At 48.1% G+C, this 13,514-nt stretch overlaps 1 protein-coding gene and 1 pseudogene across 3 annotated transcripts in view; one reads left to right on the top strand and one right to left on the bottom strand.

The window, feature by feature from the left end:
- Positions 1–13,414, bottom strand: part of TRAIP (TRAF interacting protein) — a 28,824-nt gene extending 15,410 nt beyond the window's left edge. For both annotated transcript variants that reach the window (XM_082346640.1, XM_082346641.1), the window contains exons 1-8: positions 13,281–13,414; positions 6,774–6,831; positions 6,184–6,267; positions 3,743–3,782; positions 3,010–3,137; positions 1,683–1,777; positions 1,069–1,182; positions 223–310 (exon numbers count right to left, since the gene is read on the bottom strand). In XM_082346640.1, the coding sequence (XP_082202766.1) occupies positions 223–310; positions 1,069–1,182; positions 1,683–1,777; positions 3,010–3,137; positions 3,743–3,782; positions 6,184–6,267; positions 6,774–6,831; positions 13,281–13,378 (705 nt within the window). In that variant the 5' untranslated portion in view covers positions 13,379–13,414. The remainder of the gene's footprint in view (positions 1–222; positions 311–1,068; positions 1,183–1,682; positions 1,778–3,009; positions 3,138–3,742; positions 3,783–6,183; positions 6,268–6,773; positions 6,832–13,280) is intronic.
- Positions 6,839–13,250, top strand: LOC309607748 (small nuclear ribonucleoprotein G pseudogene; annotated as a pseudogene). Its single transcript, XR_014249659.1, has 2 exons — positions 6,839–12,487; positions 12,532–13,250. The product of XR_014249659.1 is annotated as a small nuclear ribonucleoprotein G pseudogene (transcript).
- Positions 13,415–13,514: the final 100 nt, after the last annotated feature.

Raw genomic sequence — 13,514 nt, 5'->3', positions numbered from 1 at the left:
AAGAGCAGAGGGGAACAGAAGTGTGCAGAGGCTGGGGGGATACCTGCCTGATCTGCCACCCTAACTGGACAAGCCATGTAGCCAGAGTCAATGCCCAGTAAGGATCAGAAACCAGCCTCTGTGAGTCATCCAACAGCCCCATGGCCTTGCTTAGGAGACACGCATGAGCATGACAAAAGGACAGCCACCTCTCCCCTCACTGTCAGCTCCCCACTGAATTACCTTGTTTCTGGAAGAAAACAAGTCCTTCTTCAGTTTGTCGGCTAGCTCCCCTGAGGCCTTCCGCGCCTCTTTTAGATTCTCGTACTCTCTACAAAGGGGCCATGGAAAGACATGTCAGCACCAGACACCTGCTGGTCAGACTGAGCCATAGCACCAACCAAACACAAAGCCTAGTCCAAGCCCTCAGCCCTTCTCATTCCTACTCTGACACCTGAGCCCAGAGGGGACCAGGTAGTGCTGTGGAGGGTCCGGCACCCAATGCAAGGAGAGCTGGTGAGTCTCTGTTCCCTGCCTGCCTGCAGGCACTGGCGATTTGAGAGGGTGTGCAGGAAGCCCCGTCCCCACTACGAGACCCCCTACACCACCTGACCCCTACATGAGGCATCTGGGATCCTCCATGCCTGTCAGCCAAGTGGTCCCTTTTCTCCCACCTCACACCCATTGTAGTGAACACCTGAGCTGAGTTTCTGATGCAAGCCAGGCAGGGTCAGTAACAGTGCTGATGGGAAACAGGCTCCAGATATCATGATGGGGCTCATGGCTCAGAAAGCTGTGCCAATGTCTTTAGAAATAACACTTATAATTCACACTCAATTCTCTCAATAATCCTGTGAGGCAAGTTACTATTATCTCCATTCAGGAAGCTGAGGATCAGAGAGGTTAAGAAATTGGCTCCTGGCCACATGGTGAAAGGGGTGAGGGTTCAAACTGAGGCAGCATGGCTCCAGAGCCTGCCCCTTAACTCCACCTGCTGTGCTTTACAAGAGATGGGCAACAGATGGAGAGGCATGGCTGGGGTGCCATGGCTTAGCTCCTGGGCTTGGATAGAGGGGCCAGAGTACACACTTCTTGAGGGACACGCAGTACACAGCCAACTGCTCCACCGCTGACTGTCCCACACCCATGTCTCGGATCATCTCCTCCACCTCGGGCCGCTGACTCTGGAGTAGGAGCTCAATCCTGAAAAACACCCAGCCCATGGCATTTAAAATCTGGAGGCTGATGGGTAGATACACAGTGCAGCTCTGCTTCCCTTTGCTGCCGTTGCTATGGTGACAGCCTGAGCTGCTAGGATGCTTCAGCAGGCAGGTCTGCCCAAAGAAAGGCCCCACAGCAGAGCTAAGCACAGCTGCAGCGATGCTGCTGAGGAAGAAGGGGTGTTGACAGAGAGCCTCAGGTCAGGGATCCCCAGAGAGAGGTTCTTAGAACAAAAGCCCTGCCAGGTCATTTGGCCACAGGCAACGGGGACAGGGAGGAGTGTGGCAAGAGCCCCCATGGAAAGTAGAGGAGCCCATAGAGGCTGAGTAAGACCTGTGCCCATACTCAGCTGGCCTGAGCCCCCCATGGCCTATGGAGAGTTGAGCTACAGAGGTGAGCCAGGCCCTGCTGCAGTCCTGAGAGCTGTGCCCCAGAGGGCCCTAGGTGCAAGGGCACAGGGCAGGCCCCAGATCCAAGCTCACCGCTCCATGGTCTTCATCTTGTTCCGGAGCCGGCGGGCCTCCTCCCGTGCTTGTTTGGTCTCATCCTGCTGCTGTTCCAAGTACTTCATCTGCTTCTGAAGAGCAAACGTACCACTACATATCTGTTGCTTGGAGGCTCCCAGGGGCCAAGGCTAAATTCATCGGGAGAACACTACCCTAGAACTGTATGCTTTTGAAAATGCTGATAAGCATATGCTCCAACCCCCAGGAGGTAAGGCTCCTGGGCCCCACTCTGGCTTGTGCTTTTTCTGCTAAGAGGCCCTAGGCCAGCTGCTTCCTCACCTCCCTGCTTGCTTCCTCCTGAGATATGTCTTACCATAGGCACAGCCCACTCCCAGGATCTATAGGCCTGCTGGGGGCTGCCAGGGTCCTGTGGCCTGCTGTGCAGGAAGCTGAAGAAGCCTGGAGCACAAATCCAGGCTGCACTATCCACCATCTAGACCTATGGACAGTTGCTGGGGTAGGAGAGCTGAGCCAGAGGCAGCTGGCCAGGCTGCCCTCAGTACCTGGCCACTTCATCTCTGACCTGGGACTGCCAGAAGACTCCTGCTCCGCAGCCAGGTGCTGGTTCACTCCTTCCTTCCCACTGGCCAGGCCACGTGATCCAGGCCAGCCACGAAGCAGAGACAGAAACAATGAACACCCTGGGGCCCTATCTGTTCACAAGGATGGCTCCCTTTCCCTTTCAAATGGCATCAGCAAGGACTGCTTCTTCCTACGAGGCCAGAATATCAATTATGGATTCAAGTCAATCACCTCATGCCCCTTGGAGAGCAAGAGGCTCACCAACCCAGGCTGATACAAAATTCATTTGGGTCTAGAGCCACTTGCTCTGCAGGCTTTGATCTGCCTGGTCAGCTCAGCACAGCCAACTTCAAAGGCCCCCAGCTCCTCCCTGGGATGCTGTTTGATCTGGCTCCAGAGAGCAGCCCAGCCAAGGACTAGAGTGCTAATGGAAGGTTCTTCAGGCTGGCTTTGTCAGTGGAGTACAAACCACTTTTGGAAACACGGCCCAGCCTCACTGAGGTCTTGGCTGAGCAGCCCCTCCATGAAGCACTGGGCAGGCCTCACCTCTCGAAACTACCTAGTACAAAATCCATAAGTGCAGGCAATACGATCCTTTTCTCATGGGCTGGATGGGTACAGCAATGGGAGGCCTGGGGAAGATGGGATTTGCCTCCATTTTACAATTGCACAAACCAAGGTATTGACCAAGGCAGAACCAAAAGACAAGCCCAGAGTCATGAGTCCAGGACTAAAACTATATCTCACCACCAATCTGTGTCCACAAGGCTTGGGGACCCACCTTGAGGGTGGAGCACAGCATCTCAGCCTTGTCTAAGGCCTTCTGCAGGGATTCAACAGTGGCGTTGCGTTCTTCCAGCGTGTCCCGCAGAGTGTCAATGATGAGCTGGCTGTCTCGTTTTTCCTTCTCTGGAGCAAGGGTGGGGGATGGAGGGAGAGGAGAGGCCCGTCCACACCACAGTATGAGAACCTGGGCCCTTGGGCTCCAGCATACCACCCCAGAGCCAGGTGAGGAACAAGTCTCAGGCCAGAAAGTTGGGTGGTCTGCTTCTCTCTCTGGCAGACACCAAACCAGGGACGCCCAGCCAGAGTCTCTTCCTTCAGGGGATGAGACCCTCTTTCTGATGCTTGGAACTACTTGAGTAAAGATTTTACTGCTCCGTGCTCCTGTGGGTCTAGTTAATTCATCATCCCAGAACTCAAACAGGTTCCTGCCAAATTTGGCAGTGGAACCCTCACCTACAAATACTTTGCCCTATCAGATAGCCCCCTCCCAGCCCAGCTCCTAGGCAAGTAGCCTCAGACAAAGAGAAGAGGCTCACCTGATCTAGGTGGACACCTTCGGTCACCTCCCTTTTCTTTCCTTTTCTGCCAATCACAAGAGCTGATAGGACTCTTGAACATATGAAGCAGGGAGAGCCCCTGGCTCTGCTGGAAGGTTGGAGGCCTTCCTTCCAGGGCCTCTCCCTCCACTACCCAAGTCAGGGGCTTCCCAGGGCCCCTTGGGAACTCACCTTTCTGGGAAAGCAGGGCTCTGGTATTATCCAGTTCATTCTGCAAGGCAATACCCACAATAAGCAGCAAGAAGGCATCAGAGCTGGCCTCCACTCAGCCTCCCATAAGGCTTGTGGGGAGCCCCAGGAGGGGACAAGGAGGCCTATGGGCCCAGGGAAGCATGAACCCTGCGCACCTCAAGGCCAAGCTAAGTCAACAATGGAGAGAGAAACCTTGCTTTATCTCTGTGTGCCTTTTTAAAAAGTAGGTAAAATGGATGAAAATAATCTCATGTACAAGACCCTAGGACAGGAAAAGAGGCATAACAGGGGCAAAAGAAGTGGAGCTGCGCCTGTGCAGTCAGTCTCATGGCAGAGGCTTCCATCGCTTCCTTGGGCCTGTGCTGGCCTTGACCCTCTATGGCATTAGCTGCACTCACTGGGGACACAGAATTGTGATGTCCAAGCACCTTGGGCCACCACTGCTTCCCTCCACCCTGGGTCCTGCCTGCTTCATGGTCTGCCCCTCTCCAAGCTCTAAGCTGGCTCTGTGCACCATGAGTCTTCCAGCCCCAGAATCCAACAGGTAGGTGAACCAGGACAACTTTGCACCCCTGGATGAAACCTCACCTGTGCTAGGCTCTAACCAGACTGTTGTGAGGGTCAAATGAGCCTCTCAAAGTGCATGCATATGTTCCAAAGCCACTGCCACAGAACCACTGAGAGGCTGGAGCAGAACTGAGCCCAGCTCCCATTCAGGAGTCCCATGTACTCAACACCCCTGTGGGCAAGAGACATGCCTACTCCATAAGCAGGAAAACCAGGCTCGGCAGACCTGAAAGGCTTGGCCTAGGGTCCATGGTGGTAGCTAGATGCAATCCAGAAAAATCCTCCTCCAGATTACCCTTCCCAGGTCAACGCAAGACTCAGAATATCGGGCTTCCCTGGTGGCGCAGTGGCTAAGAATCTGCCTGTCAATGCAGGGGACACAGGTTCGAGCCCTCGTCCGGGATGATTCCACATGCTGTGGAGCAACTAAGCCCGTGTGCCACAACTACTGAGCCTGTGCTCTAGAACCGGCAAGCCACGACTACTGAGCCTGCGCTCTAGAGCCCGCGAGCCACAACTACTGATGCCCATGCGCCTAGAGCCTGTGCTCCGCAACAAGAGAAGCCACCGCAATGAGAAGCCCGTGCACCACAACGAAGAGTAGCCCCCGCTGAATGCAACTAGAGAAAAGCCCTCATGCAGCAACAAAGACCCAACGCAGCCAAAAATAAAAAATAAATAAAATAAAATAAGTTAAAAAAAAGACTCAGAATATCACATGTGACCAATACTAAGGCCTAGCCCCAGTGCGTGGATAAGTCCCTGTTGTCAAACTCTCTACCCAGGACTCTGGGGCAGGAGCTGTTGGTGGCTGAGCTGGTCAAATAGGCTGGACATCTGGGGTGGAAGCGGTGGGTAGAGAAGGGCACACATGGGCTGCCTGAGAATGGCTGCCAGCCCAAAGCTACCGCTAGTCCCCTGGCTCCTTCCACACCCAAGCAGGGTGCCTTCCAAGCCCTTGCTCCAAACTACTCAAGATTTTGCCTCCCTGTCTCCTAGATCTGGCTCAGAAGGCCAGAAAGAAATGAAGCTGCCTTTGTTGCCTTTATCACAGGGAGGACACGGCTTAAAACTGGGAGCAGTTACCATGACGATGAACATGTTAGCTTTAAGCATAAAAGTTCCATGTTCTTGAAGCAGTGAGGTTCCAAGGACATCACAGCACCCTGCGACCAGGGCCAAATGAATCCTGATCTGACAGATGCCCAGCAAATTAACCCTCAGAGTCCAGGTTCACTTGCGAACCCCAATCCCACTTCCTTGAGAGGTTTCTGCCAATCCAATCCCTTTGTGCACAAAGAAAGCTAAACCTTACACTTGGAGGGGAAGCAGTATAAGTGTAGGAGGGAATCCACCCATCCTCCCCTGCAGTGTGGGTTTCTATCCTGGCTGCATATCTTGATACCAGGGGCTCTGCCCTCCATTCCTGCTCTGAGAAAGACTCAGGCACCTGGATATATACCAAGTTCCCCAGGCAGTTTTGAAGCACAGGCAGGTCTGTGAACAGTAGGTTCACACATATTCCCTGGCTGAGGACTGAAAAGATGGTTGTAGACCCTTTGCGAGGTGAGGGAACTTCAGGAGAGGCACTCTGAACTATGGTCAGAATTGCTCTGAAATCCCCAGGGGAGGGCTCACAGTCAAGTGGCTCCCTTCCTCCCTAACAGCGTATTTCTCCAATGACTGTAGCATCATCACTTGTCCTCTGCTCTCTCAGCCTCTGCCTTGAAATCTCTACCAAGTCTTCCCTCCAGAACTCCATCTCCATACTCGAGGTACTCTCCCTGGGTAGGAGCAGAAAGTGAACTCTCAGAGGGCTTGGGGTTCAGTAGGATGAGATAAATTCTGGGTACCTTTAAGAATTCTGCATCTAAGACACTCTCCTCCTCCTGGGCAAGGTCAAAGAAGAGCTTATTGATAATGGTTCTTTTGCCGACCTGAATGAAAGAACAAGATACAGTATGACTGCACAGCTGGGTCACGGGCAAGGAGGACAAGGGTGTACATTCAGCCAAGCCCATCTCAGGCCTAACCTTCCACAGCACATCCCTTGGAGTGAGAGGACCTCTGTAACCCTGTAGGTGGCCCAAGCTGGTGCCACTAGCTTGGTGGTTACTGAAGTCATGTCACTGCAGCCCCATGTGGTAACTGCTCAAAAGAAACCCCAACTCTAGGTGCTGGGCATTGCAGGGGAAAGGCTGGGAAGGAGACCAAATCTATCCAGGTGAAGATTGGCCCAGGCAATGAGTCCATCCGCCTGCTATCTTTGGGCACAAGCAGGCCTCCCGAGCCACTCAAAAGCACAAGTGAGGCTCGACCAGCCTCAAACCATGAGGGTCCAAATAGGTCAAAGACATTGCTTAGCTTCAGAGATCTTTCCTCATTCCTGCTCCCCGGCAAGGAGCTGTCTTTAGCTGAGGTGTTTTCATCCTACCACCCTCACCTGGATTCGGCACTGCGGGCAGGTCCGACTTGGTGCTGTCTCGAACCACTGAATTAGGCTGGAATGAGAAACAGAAAAACAGACTTGTGAGCCATGGCTTGGAGGGAGACATACAGGCCAGGTAGCCACCCCGACCAGAACAGCGCCTGTCCTGCTCCTCCTCGACCCAATGCCTGCCTACCCAGGAGGGCAGCACCACAGGCCATGACGGTATATCCCACAAGGCCTGACTGGTACAAGCACTCCAACCAACTGGCCCTTTTTTGGGCCCTGTTGGCTTGGATTTCCCTACCCCTGAGCTGCAATTTTGTCAACTTTCTAGGCTTGGAGCGGGGCGTGGGGGGGCAACAGTCAAAGCCAGACTCCCTCAGAGATGGGGATTGTAATAATACCCTCATGTAAGCTGGGGCTCCAAAGGGGTACACTTTCAAAGTAAGGATAAACTAGAGGTAAAAGCAAGTAGCAGTAAAAGCAAAACACAGCCCAGCTATGCACCATCTGCTTTAAACTTTAATTAAAATAGTCTCCTGCTAGGGAATTCCCTGGCAGTCCAGTGTTTAGGACTCCGTGCTTTTGCCAAGGGCCCGGGTTCAATCCCTGGTGGGGAAACTAAGATCCCATAAGCTGTGCAGCGTAGTCAAAAAAAAACAAAAACAAAAACAAAACGTAGTCTCCTACTGGTAAACAATCCCATCCCCAGAGACCAGGGAGAAACAGAGTCCTTTCAGGAAGATGATACCATAATCCTAGGCCTCAATTTTTTTTCTATAAATAATTTTTCAAATACGTATAATACAAAGCTAACAATGCACAATGGAATACTACACAGCAATGAGAACGAATGAGTCTACAACTAAGAACAAATTATGGATGAATTACATAAATATAACATTGAGGAAGAGAAGCCAGATACAAAAAAAGGTATATTGTCTATAACTGCATTTACGTAAAGTAAAAAAGTAGGCAAAACTCATCTATGTTGCTGGAAGTCAAGACAGTGGCTATCCTTATGTGTGGGGGAAAGGCGGGCAGGTGGGAGTAACTGAAAGAGTGCACCGACCTGGGTCCTTGGACTCTTTAATCAATAGAAACTGATAAGAGGCTAGAAGAGAAATTCAGGCAAGGCTTTACTGGGACTTGTGCTGCACCTGAGGGAGCAAAAACAAGCAACAGGTGCCCTTGCTTGCTCACTGTAGGGCAGGGAGGGAGCTGGTTCCTTAAATGGGGTGAGTGTAGGGGGCGGGTCGGCAGATTGAGCCACAGGGGTGGCTTAGGTAGTCTGCCCACCGCTTTGGTGGTGCTGTGTGCAGGGGTCATGCACAGTACCCTGCTTTTGCTCCAGGCACTTCAGAAGCGACAGCTGGGTTTTGGCCTTTTTGTATTTTTTTGTTTGTAATTTGCCCCAGCTGCTGCCCACATGTAGTTATTTTTAGTCCCCTATAGTTTCTCTGTATTCTGTTGCTTGAGGAGACGTTTGTCTAGGTACAAGTGCAAGCACTCTGGCAGTGTCCCAGGTCCCAGCCTGTCTCAGGAGGAGGTTCCTGGAGTGCTGATGTCTAGTTTCTTGTTCTGAATTCTGGTTGCGAGGGCGTGTTCAGTTTGTGAAAATTCTGCAAGCTACACACTTATTATATTTGTACTTTTAAAGGTTTTATTTATTTATTTATTTATTTATTTAATTTATTTATTTTTGGCTGTGTTGGGTCTTTGTTGCTGTGTGGGGCTTTCTCTAGTTGTGGTGAGCGGGGGCTACTCTTTGTCACGGTGCGTGGGCTTCTCATTGCGGTGGCTCCTCCTGTTGCAGAGCACGGGCTCTAGACGCCCGGGCTTCAGGAGTTGTGGCTCGCGGGCTCTGGAGCGCAGGCTCAGTAGTTGTGGCACACGGGCTTAGCTGCTCCGTGACACGTGGGATCTTCCCGGACCAGGGCTCGAACCCGTGTCCCCTGCATTGGCAGGAGGATTCTTAACCACTGCGCCACCAGGGAAGCCCCTATATTTGTACTTTTATGTAACATTTCTTTTTTTTAAAAATATTTATTTATTTATTTATTTACGGCTGCATTGGGTGTTTGTTGCGGCACATGGGCTTTCTCTAGTTGCAGCGAGCGGGGGCTACTCTTCGTTGCAGTGTGCGGGCTTCTCATTGTGGTGGCTTCTCTTGTTGCGGAGCATGGGCTCTAGATGTGCATGGGCTTCAGTAGTTGTGGCTCGTGGGCTCCAGAGTGCAGTTTCAGTAGTTGTGGTGCACAGGCTTAGTTGCTCTGGCACGGCACGTGGGATCTTCCCCGACCAGGGATGGAACCCATGTCCCCTGCATTGGCAGGCAGATTCTTAACCACTGCACCACCAGGGAAGTTCCTGTAATGTATCTCAGTAAATTATTTTTAAGTAAACAGTTATACAAGGAAAAAAGCACTACATAGTGCAAACCAGAACATATCCACAAAGACTTAAGATATTCGGATTTTCACAGACCATAATAAACACATTATGCTGAATAAATAAAAATTAAGATTGAAAATATCAGCAGAGGGCTTCCCTGGTGGTGCAGTGGATAAGAATCTGCCTGCCAATGCAGGGGACACGGGTTCGATCCCTGGTCCAGGAAGATCCCACATGCCGCGAAGCAACTAAGCTCGTGCACCACAACTACTGAGCCTGCCCTCTAGAGCCCGCGAGCCACAACTACTGAAGCCCGTGAGCCTAGAACCAGTGCTCCACAACAAGAGAAGCCACTGCAATGAGAAGCCCACGCACCGCAACAAAGAGTAGCCCCCGCTCGCCACAACTAGAGAAAGCCCACACGCATCAACGAAGACCCAGCGCAGCCATAAATAAATAAATAAATAAATAATTTTTAAAAATTAAAGAAAAAAAGAAAGAAAATATCAGCAGAGAATTCGAAAATAAAAGGTGACATATCAGAATTTAATAAGGACCAAACAGAAATTCTAAAACTGAAAAAATGGCCAAAATTAAGAATTCAATGGATGAGTTTAATAGCAGTTTAGACACAGTTGAAGAACTGGTATATTGAAAGATAGGTCAGAGGAAACACCGAGAATTAGAAAGATGGAAGATACATGAGAAATGATAAGAGATATAAAAGATACTGTGAGAAGGTCTAGCCTACATATAACTAGGAATTCCAGAAAGAAAGTGTTAGGTAGAATAATGTCCTCCCCTCAAGAAATGTACATCCTAATTTCTGAAACCTGTGAATATGTTACCTTATATGACAAGAGTAATTTTGCAGATGTGATTAAGTTAAGGAGATGGGGAGATTATCCAGGTGTGTCCCATGTAATCACAAGGGTCCCTGTAAGTGATTACTGGAGTCATAGAGAGAGTTGAAGATGTAACACTGCTGACTTTGAAGATGGAGAAATGGGCCATGAGCCAAAGAAGGCACAGCCCCACTTCCATCTTGATTTTAACCAAGCAAGACCCATTTTGGACTTCTGACCTCCAGAATTATAAAATAGTAAATCTGTGTTTTCTTAAGCCACTAAGTTAGTTGTAATTTGTTATAGCAGAAAAGAAAAACTTACATAGAAAGAAAAGAGATAATGGAATAGAGGCAATACATGAAGAGATAATGGCTGATAATTTCCCAGAACTGATTAAAGAAATTGTTCCACAAGTTAAAGAAACCTATGAATCTCAAGCAGAATAAAAATAGTAACAAAAAGAGAATTGAGGTAACTATATTATTGTCAGACAAAATAGACTTTAAGTCAAAAAAGTTTACAAGAGACAAAGAAAGACTTTACATATTGATAAAAGGTTCAATCCAACAAGACATAACAATTATAAACATACATGCACCTAACAAAATATATATGAAATATATACATGTTAGAAAATTGTACAGAATTGAAGGGAGAAACAAAAAGTTCTCCAATAAAAGTTGGAGGTGTTGGGACTTCCCTGGTGGCTCAACGGTTAAGAATCTGCCTTCCAGTGCAGGGGACAAGGGTTCAATCCCTGGTCCGGGACGATCCCACATGCTGCGGAGCAACTAAGCCCATGTGCCACAACTACTGAGCCCGCACTCTAGAGCCCACGAGCCACAACTACTGAAGCCCGTGCACCGCACCGCAAAGAAGAGTAGCCCCCCGCTCGCCACAACTAGAGAAAGCCCGAACGCAGCAACGAAGACCCAGTGCAGCCAAAAAAATAAATAAAATTAAAAAAAAATTATTTTAAAATTTGGAGATGTCAGTACCCCACAATTTCAATAATGGATAAAACAATCATACAGATGATCAATATGGAAATAGAGGACTTGAACAACTCTTTAAACCAAATAGACCTAACAGACATATACTCCCCCCAACAATAGCAGAACACACATTTTTCTCAAGTGCACGTGGAACATTCTCTAGGAAGGTCATATGTTGGGCCACAAAACAAGTCTTAAATTTTAAAAGGCTGAAATCACACGAAGTATCTTTTCTGATCAAAATAGAATGAAACTAAAAATCAATAACAGAAGAAAAATGGAAAATTCACAAATGTGTGGAAATATAACAACACACTCTTAGACAACCAATGGGTCAAAGAAGAAATCACAAGGGAAATTAGAAAATACCATGAGATTAATGAAAATGAAAACATACCAAAACTGTGTAATACAGCAAAAGCAGTGCTAAGAGGAAATCTGATAGCTTTAAACACACACAACGAAAGAGAAAACACCCATTAGGATGGCTATTATGGAAAAAAAAAAAACAGAAAATAAGTTTTGGCAAGGATGGGGAGAAACTGCAACCCTTGTGCATTGTTGGTGGGGATGTAAAATGGTGCAGCTGATGTGGAAAACAGTAAGGCAGCTTCCCAAAAAATTAAATATAGAATTACCGTATGATCCAGCTATTCCATCTCTGGGATAACCCAAAAGAAATGAAAGCAGGAACGTGAACAGATACTTGTACACCAATGTTCATAGTAACATTACTCACAGTAGCTGAAACATGGAAACAACCCAATGTCTATTAACAGATAAAGGGATAAACAAAATGAGGTATTTTCATACAATGAATACTACTTAGTCATAAAAATGAAATTCTGAAACATGCTACAACATGGATGAACCTTGAAAACGTTACGCTTAGTGAAATAAGCCAGACTCAAAAGAACCAAATGTGCGATTCCACTTATATGAGGTAGCTAGAATAGAAAAATTCAAGGAGACAGAAAGTAAAATAGAGGTTTCCATGGGCTGTGGGAAGGGAAGAATGGAAAGTTATTGTTTAATGGATACAGTGCTCTGTTTGGAATGATGGAAATGTTTTGGAAATAGATAGTGGTGATGGTTACACAACGTTGTGAATGTACTTAATGCCACTGAATTGTACACTTAAAAATGGTTAAAATGCAAGGCATCTTTGAGCTCACTGAGTAAACAAAACACCCTTCTGATAAATTTTAAAATTTTATGAAGAAGTTATCATTGAAATTAGATGGTGGCCGACATGTCCAAGGAATATTGCAGGAATTTGATCCCTTTATGAATCTTGGGATAGGTGAATGTGTGGAGATGGCAACTACTGGGCAACAGAACAATACTGAAATGGTGGTAATATGAGGAAATAGTAGCATGTTAGAAGTTTTGGAACAAGTATAAACAATGCCTGTGTTCACCAGAGAAATCAATTGTTTCCACGTGTCCCCTTTCCAAAGGGCCTGTTTTACTATCATATAAAAATCAGGTTGTTCCTAAGCTGAAAAAAAAAAAAAGAAAAAAAAAAATCAGGTTGTGTACATTTTCATATTGAACTTTTTTGTTAAGTAAACTTTTGCAAAAGTTTAAAAAAGGTTAAAATGTTAAATGTTATCTTATATATTTTTACTACAATAAAATAGTGTATAGTAAAAAAAAGGAAAATGAAAAAATGGTTAATTTTATGTTACACATATTTCACCACAATTAAAAAAGGAGCTCGGAATCAGCCTGTTCACAGCTGCTAGAGGAATCGCCCCACTAGCTGCACACTCAACAGAACGGCTTGATTAGAAAGCACCTCCTTACCCTTCGATGTTAACTTGGGTTTGCTGGGGTCAGTGAATACACTGAAGTGTCTGACCAACGAGATGACTCTGGACAGAATCATTCCAAACCATCAAGCAAACCACAAGAAATCGGGTAGCCAGTAGTCTACTAGGTCTCGAAGAAACAAAAGAGCTCGCTAATGTGGTGAAAGTTCATTTCTGCCCGGGCTAATAATTTTGAAATCACATCTCTTTGCAAGTACATCAAAGAAACCCCTACTCTGTCTTCATTAAACCAACCCTGTACCCCCGACCTCAGCTCAGCTGTCACCTCCTCCGGGAAGCCTGCCATAACCCCCCTCTGCCCAGGTCAGGAACTCTCGTGGGACTCCGTCTAATGCCGTCCTCATCACCAGTCTGGGCTCCGGGGTCGGGTCGCCCGGAGGCCCGACACCCCACAGTCCTGTAGCCGTACGGGGGCGAGTGCCCAGCTCCAACAGAGCAGTCACTCACCACTGCAAGTGGAAGGTGTGGCCGCAGTGAATGGCGGCCACGTCGCGGGAGTGATCGAAGAAGTCAGAGCAAATGGTACACAGAGCACGGATAGGCATGATGACTGGTCTCAAGTGGCCAAGGTAGCCAAGGAAAACGCGACGGGTTCAAATTCGTGGCCGTGCCTCCGCGTCTCAGCTTGCTTCAAATTTGGCTCCACAGCGCAACTTCCGGGAGCGGATCGGAAGTGGCAAC

This window comes from Balaenoptera borealis, assembly GCF_965194805.1.
Source record: "Balaenoptera borealis genome assembly, chromosome: 12".
NCBI lineage: Eukaryota > Metazoa > Chordata > Mammalia > Artiodactyla > Balaenopteridae > Balaenoptera > Balaenoptera borealis.
Note: the sequence above shows the minus strand (reverse complement) of the source record. Positions and strands in the feature narration are given on the sequence as shown.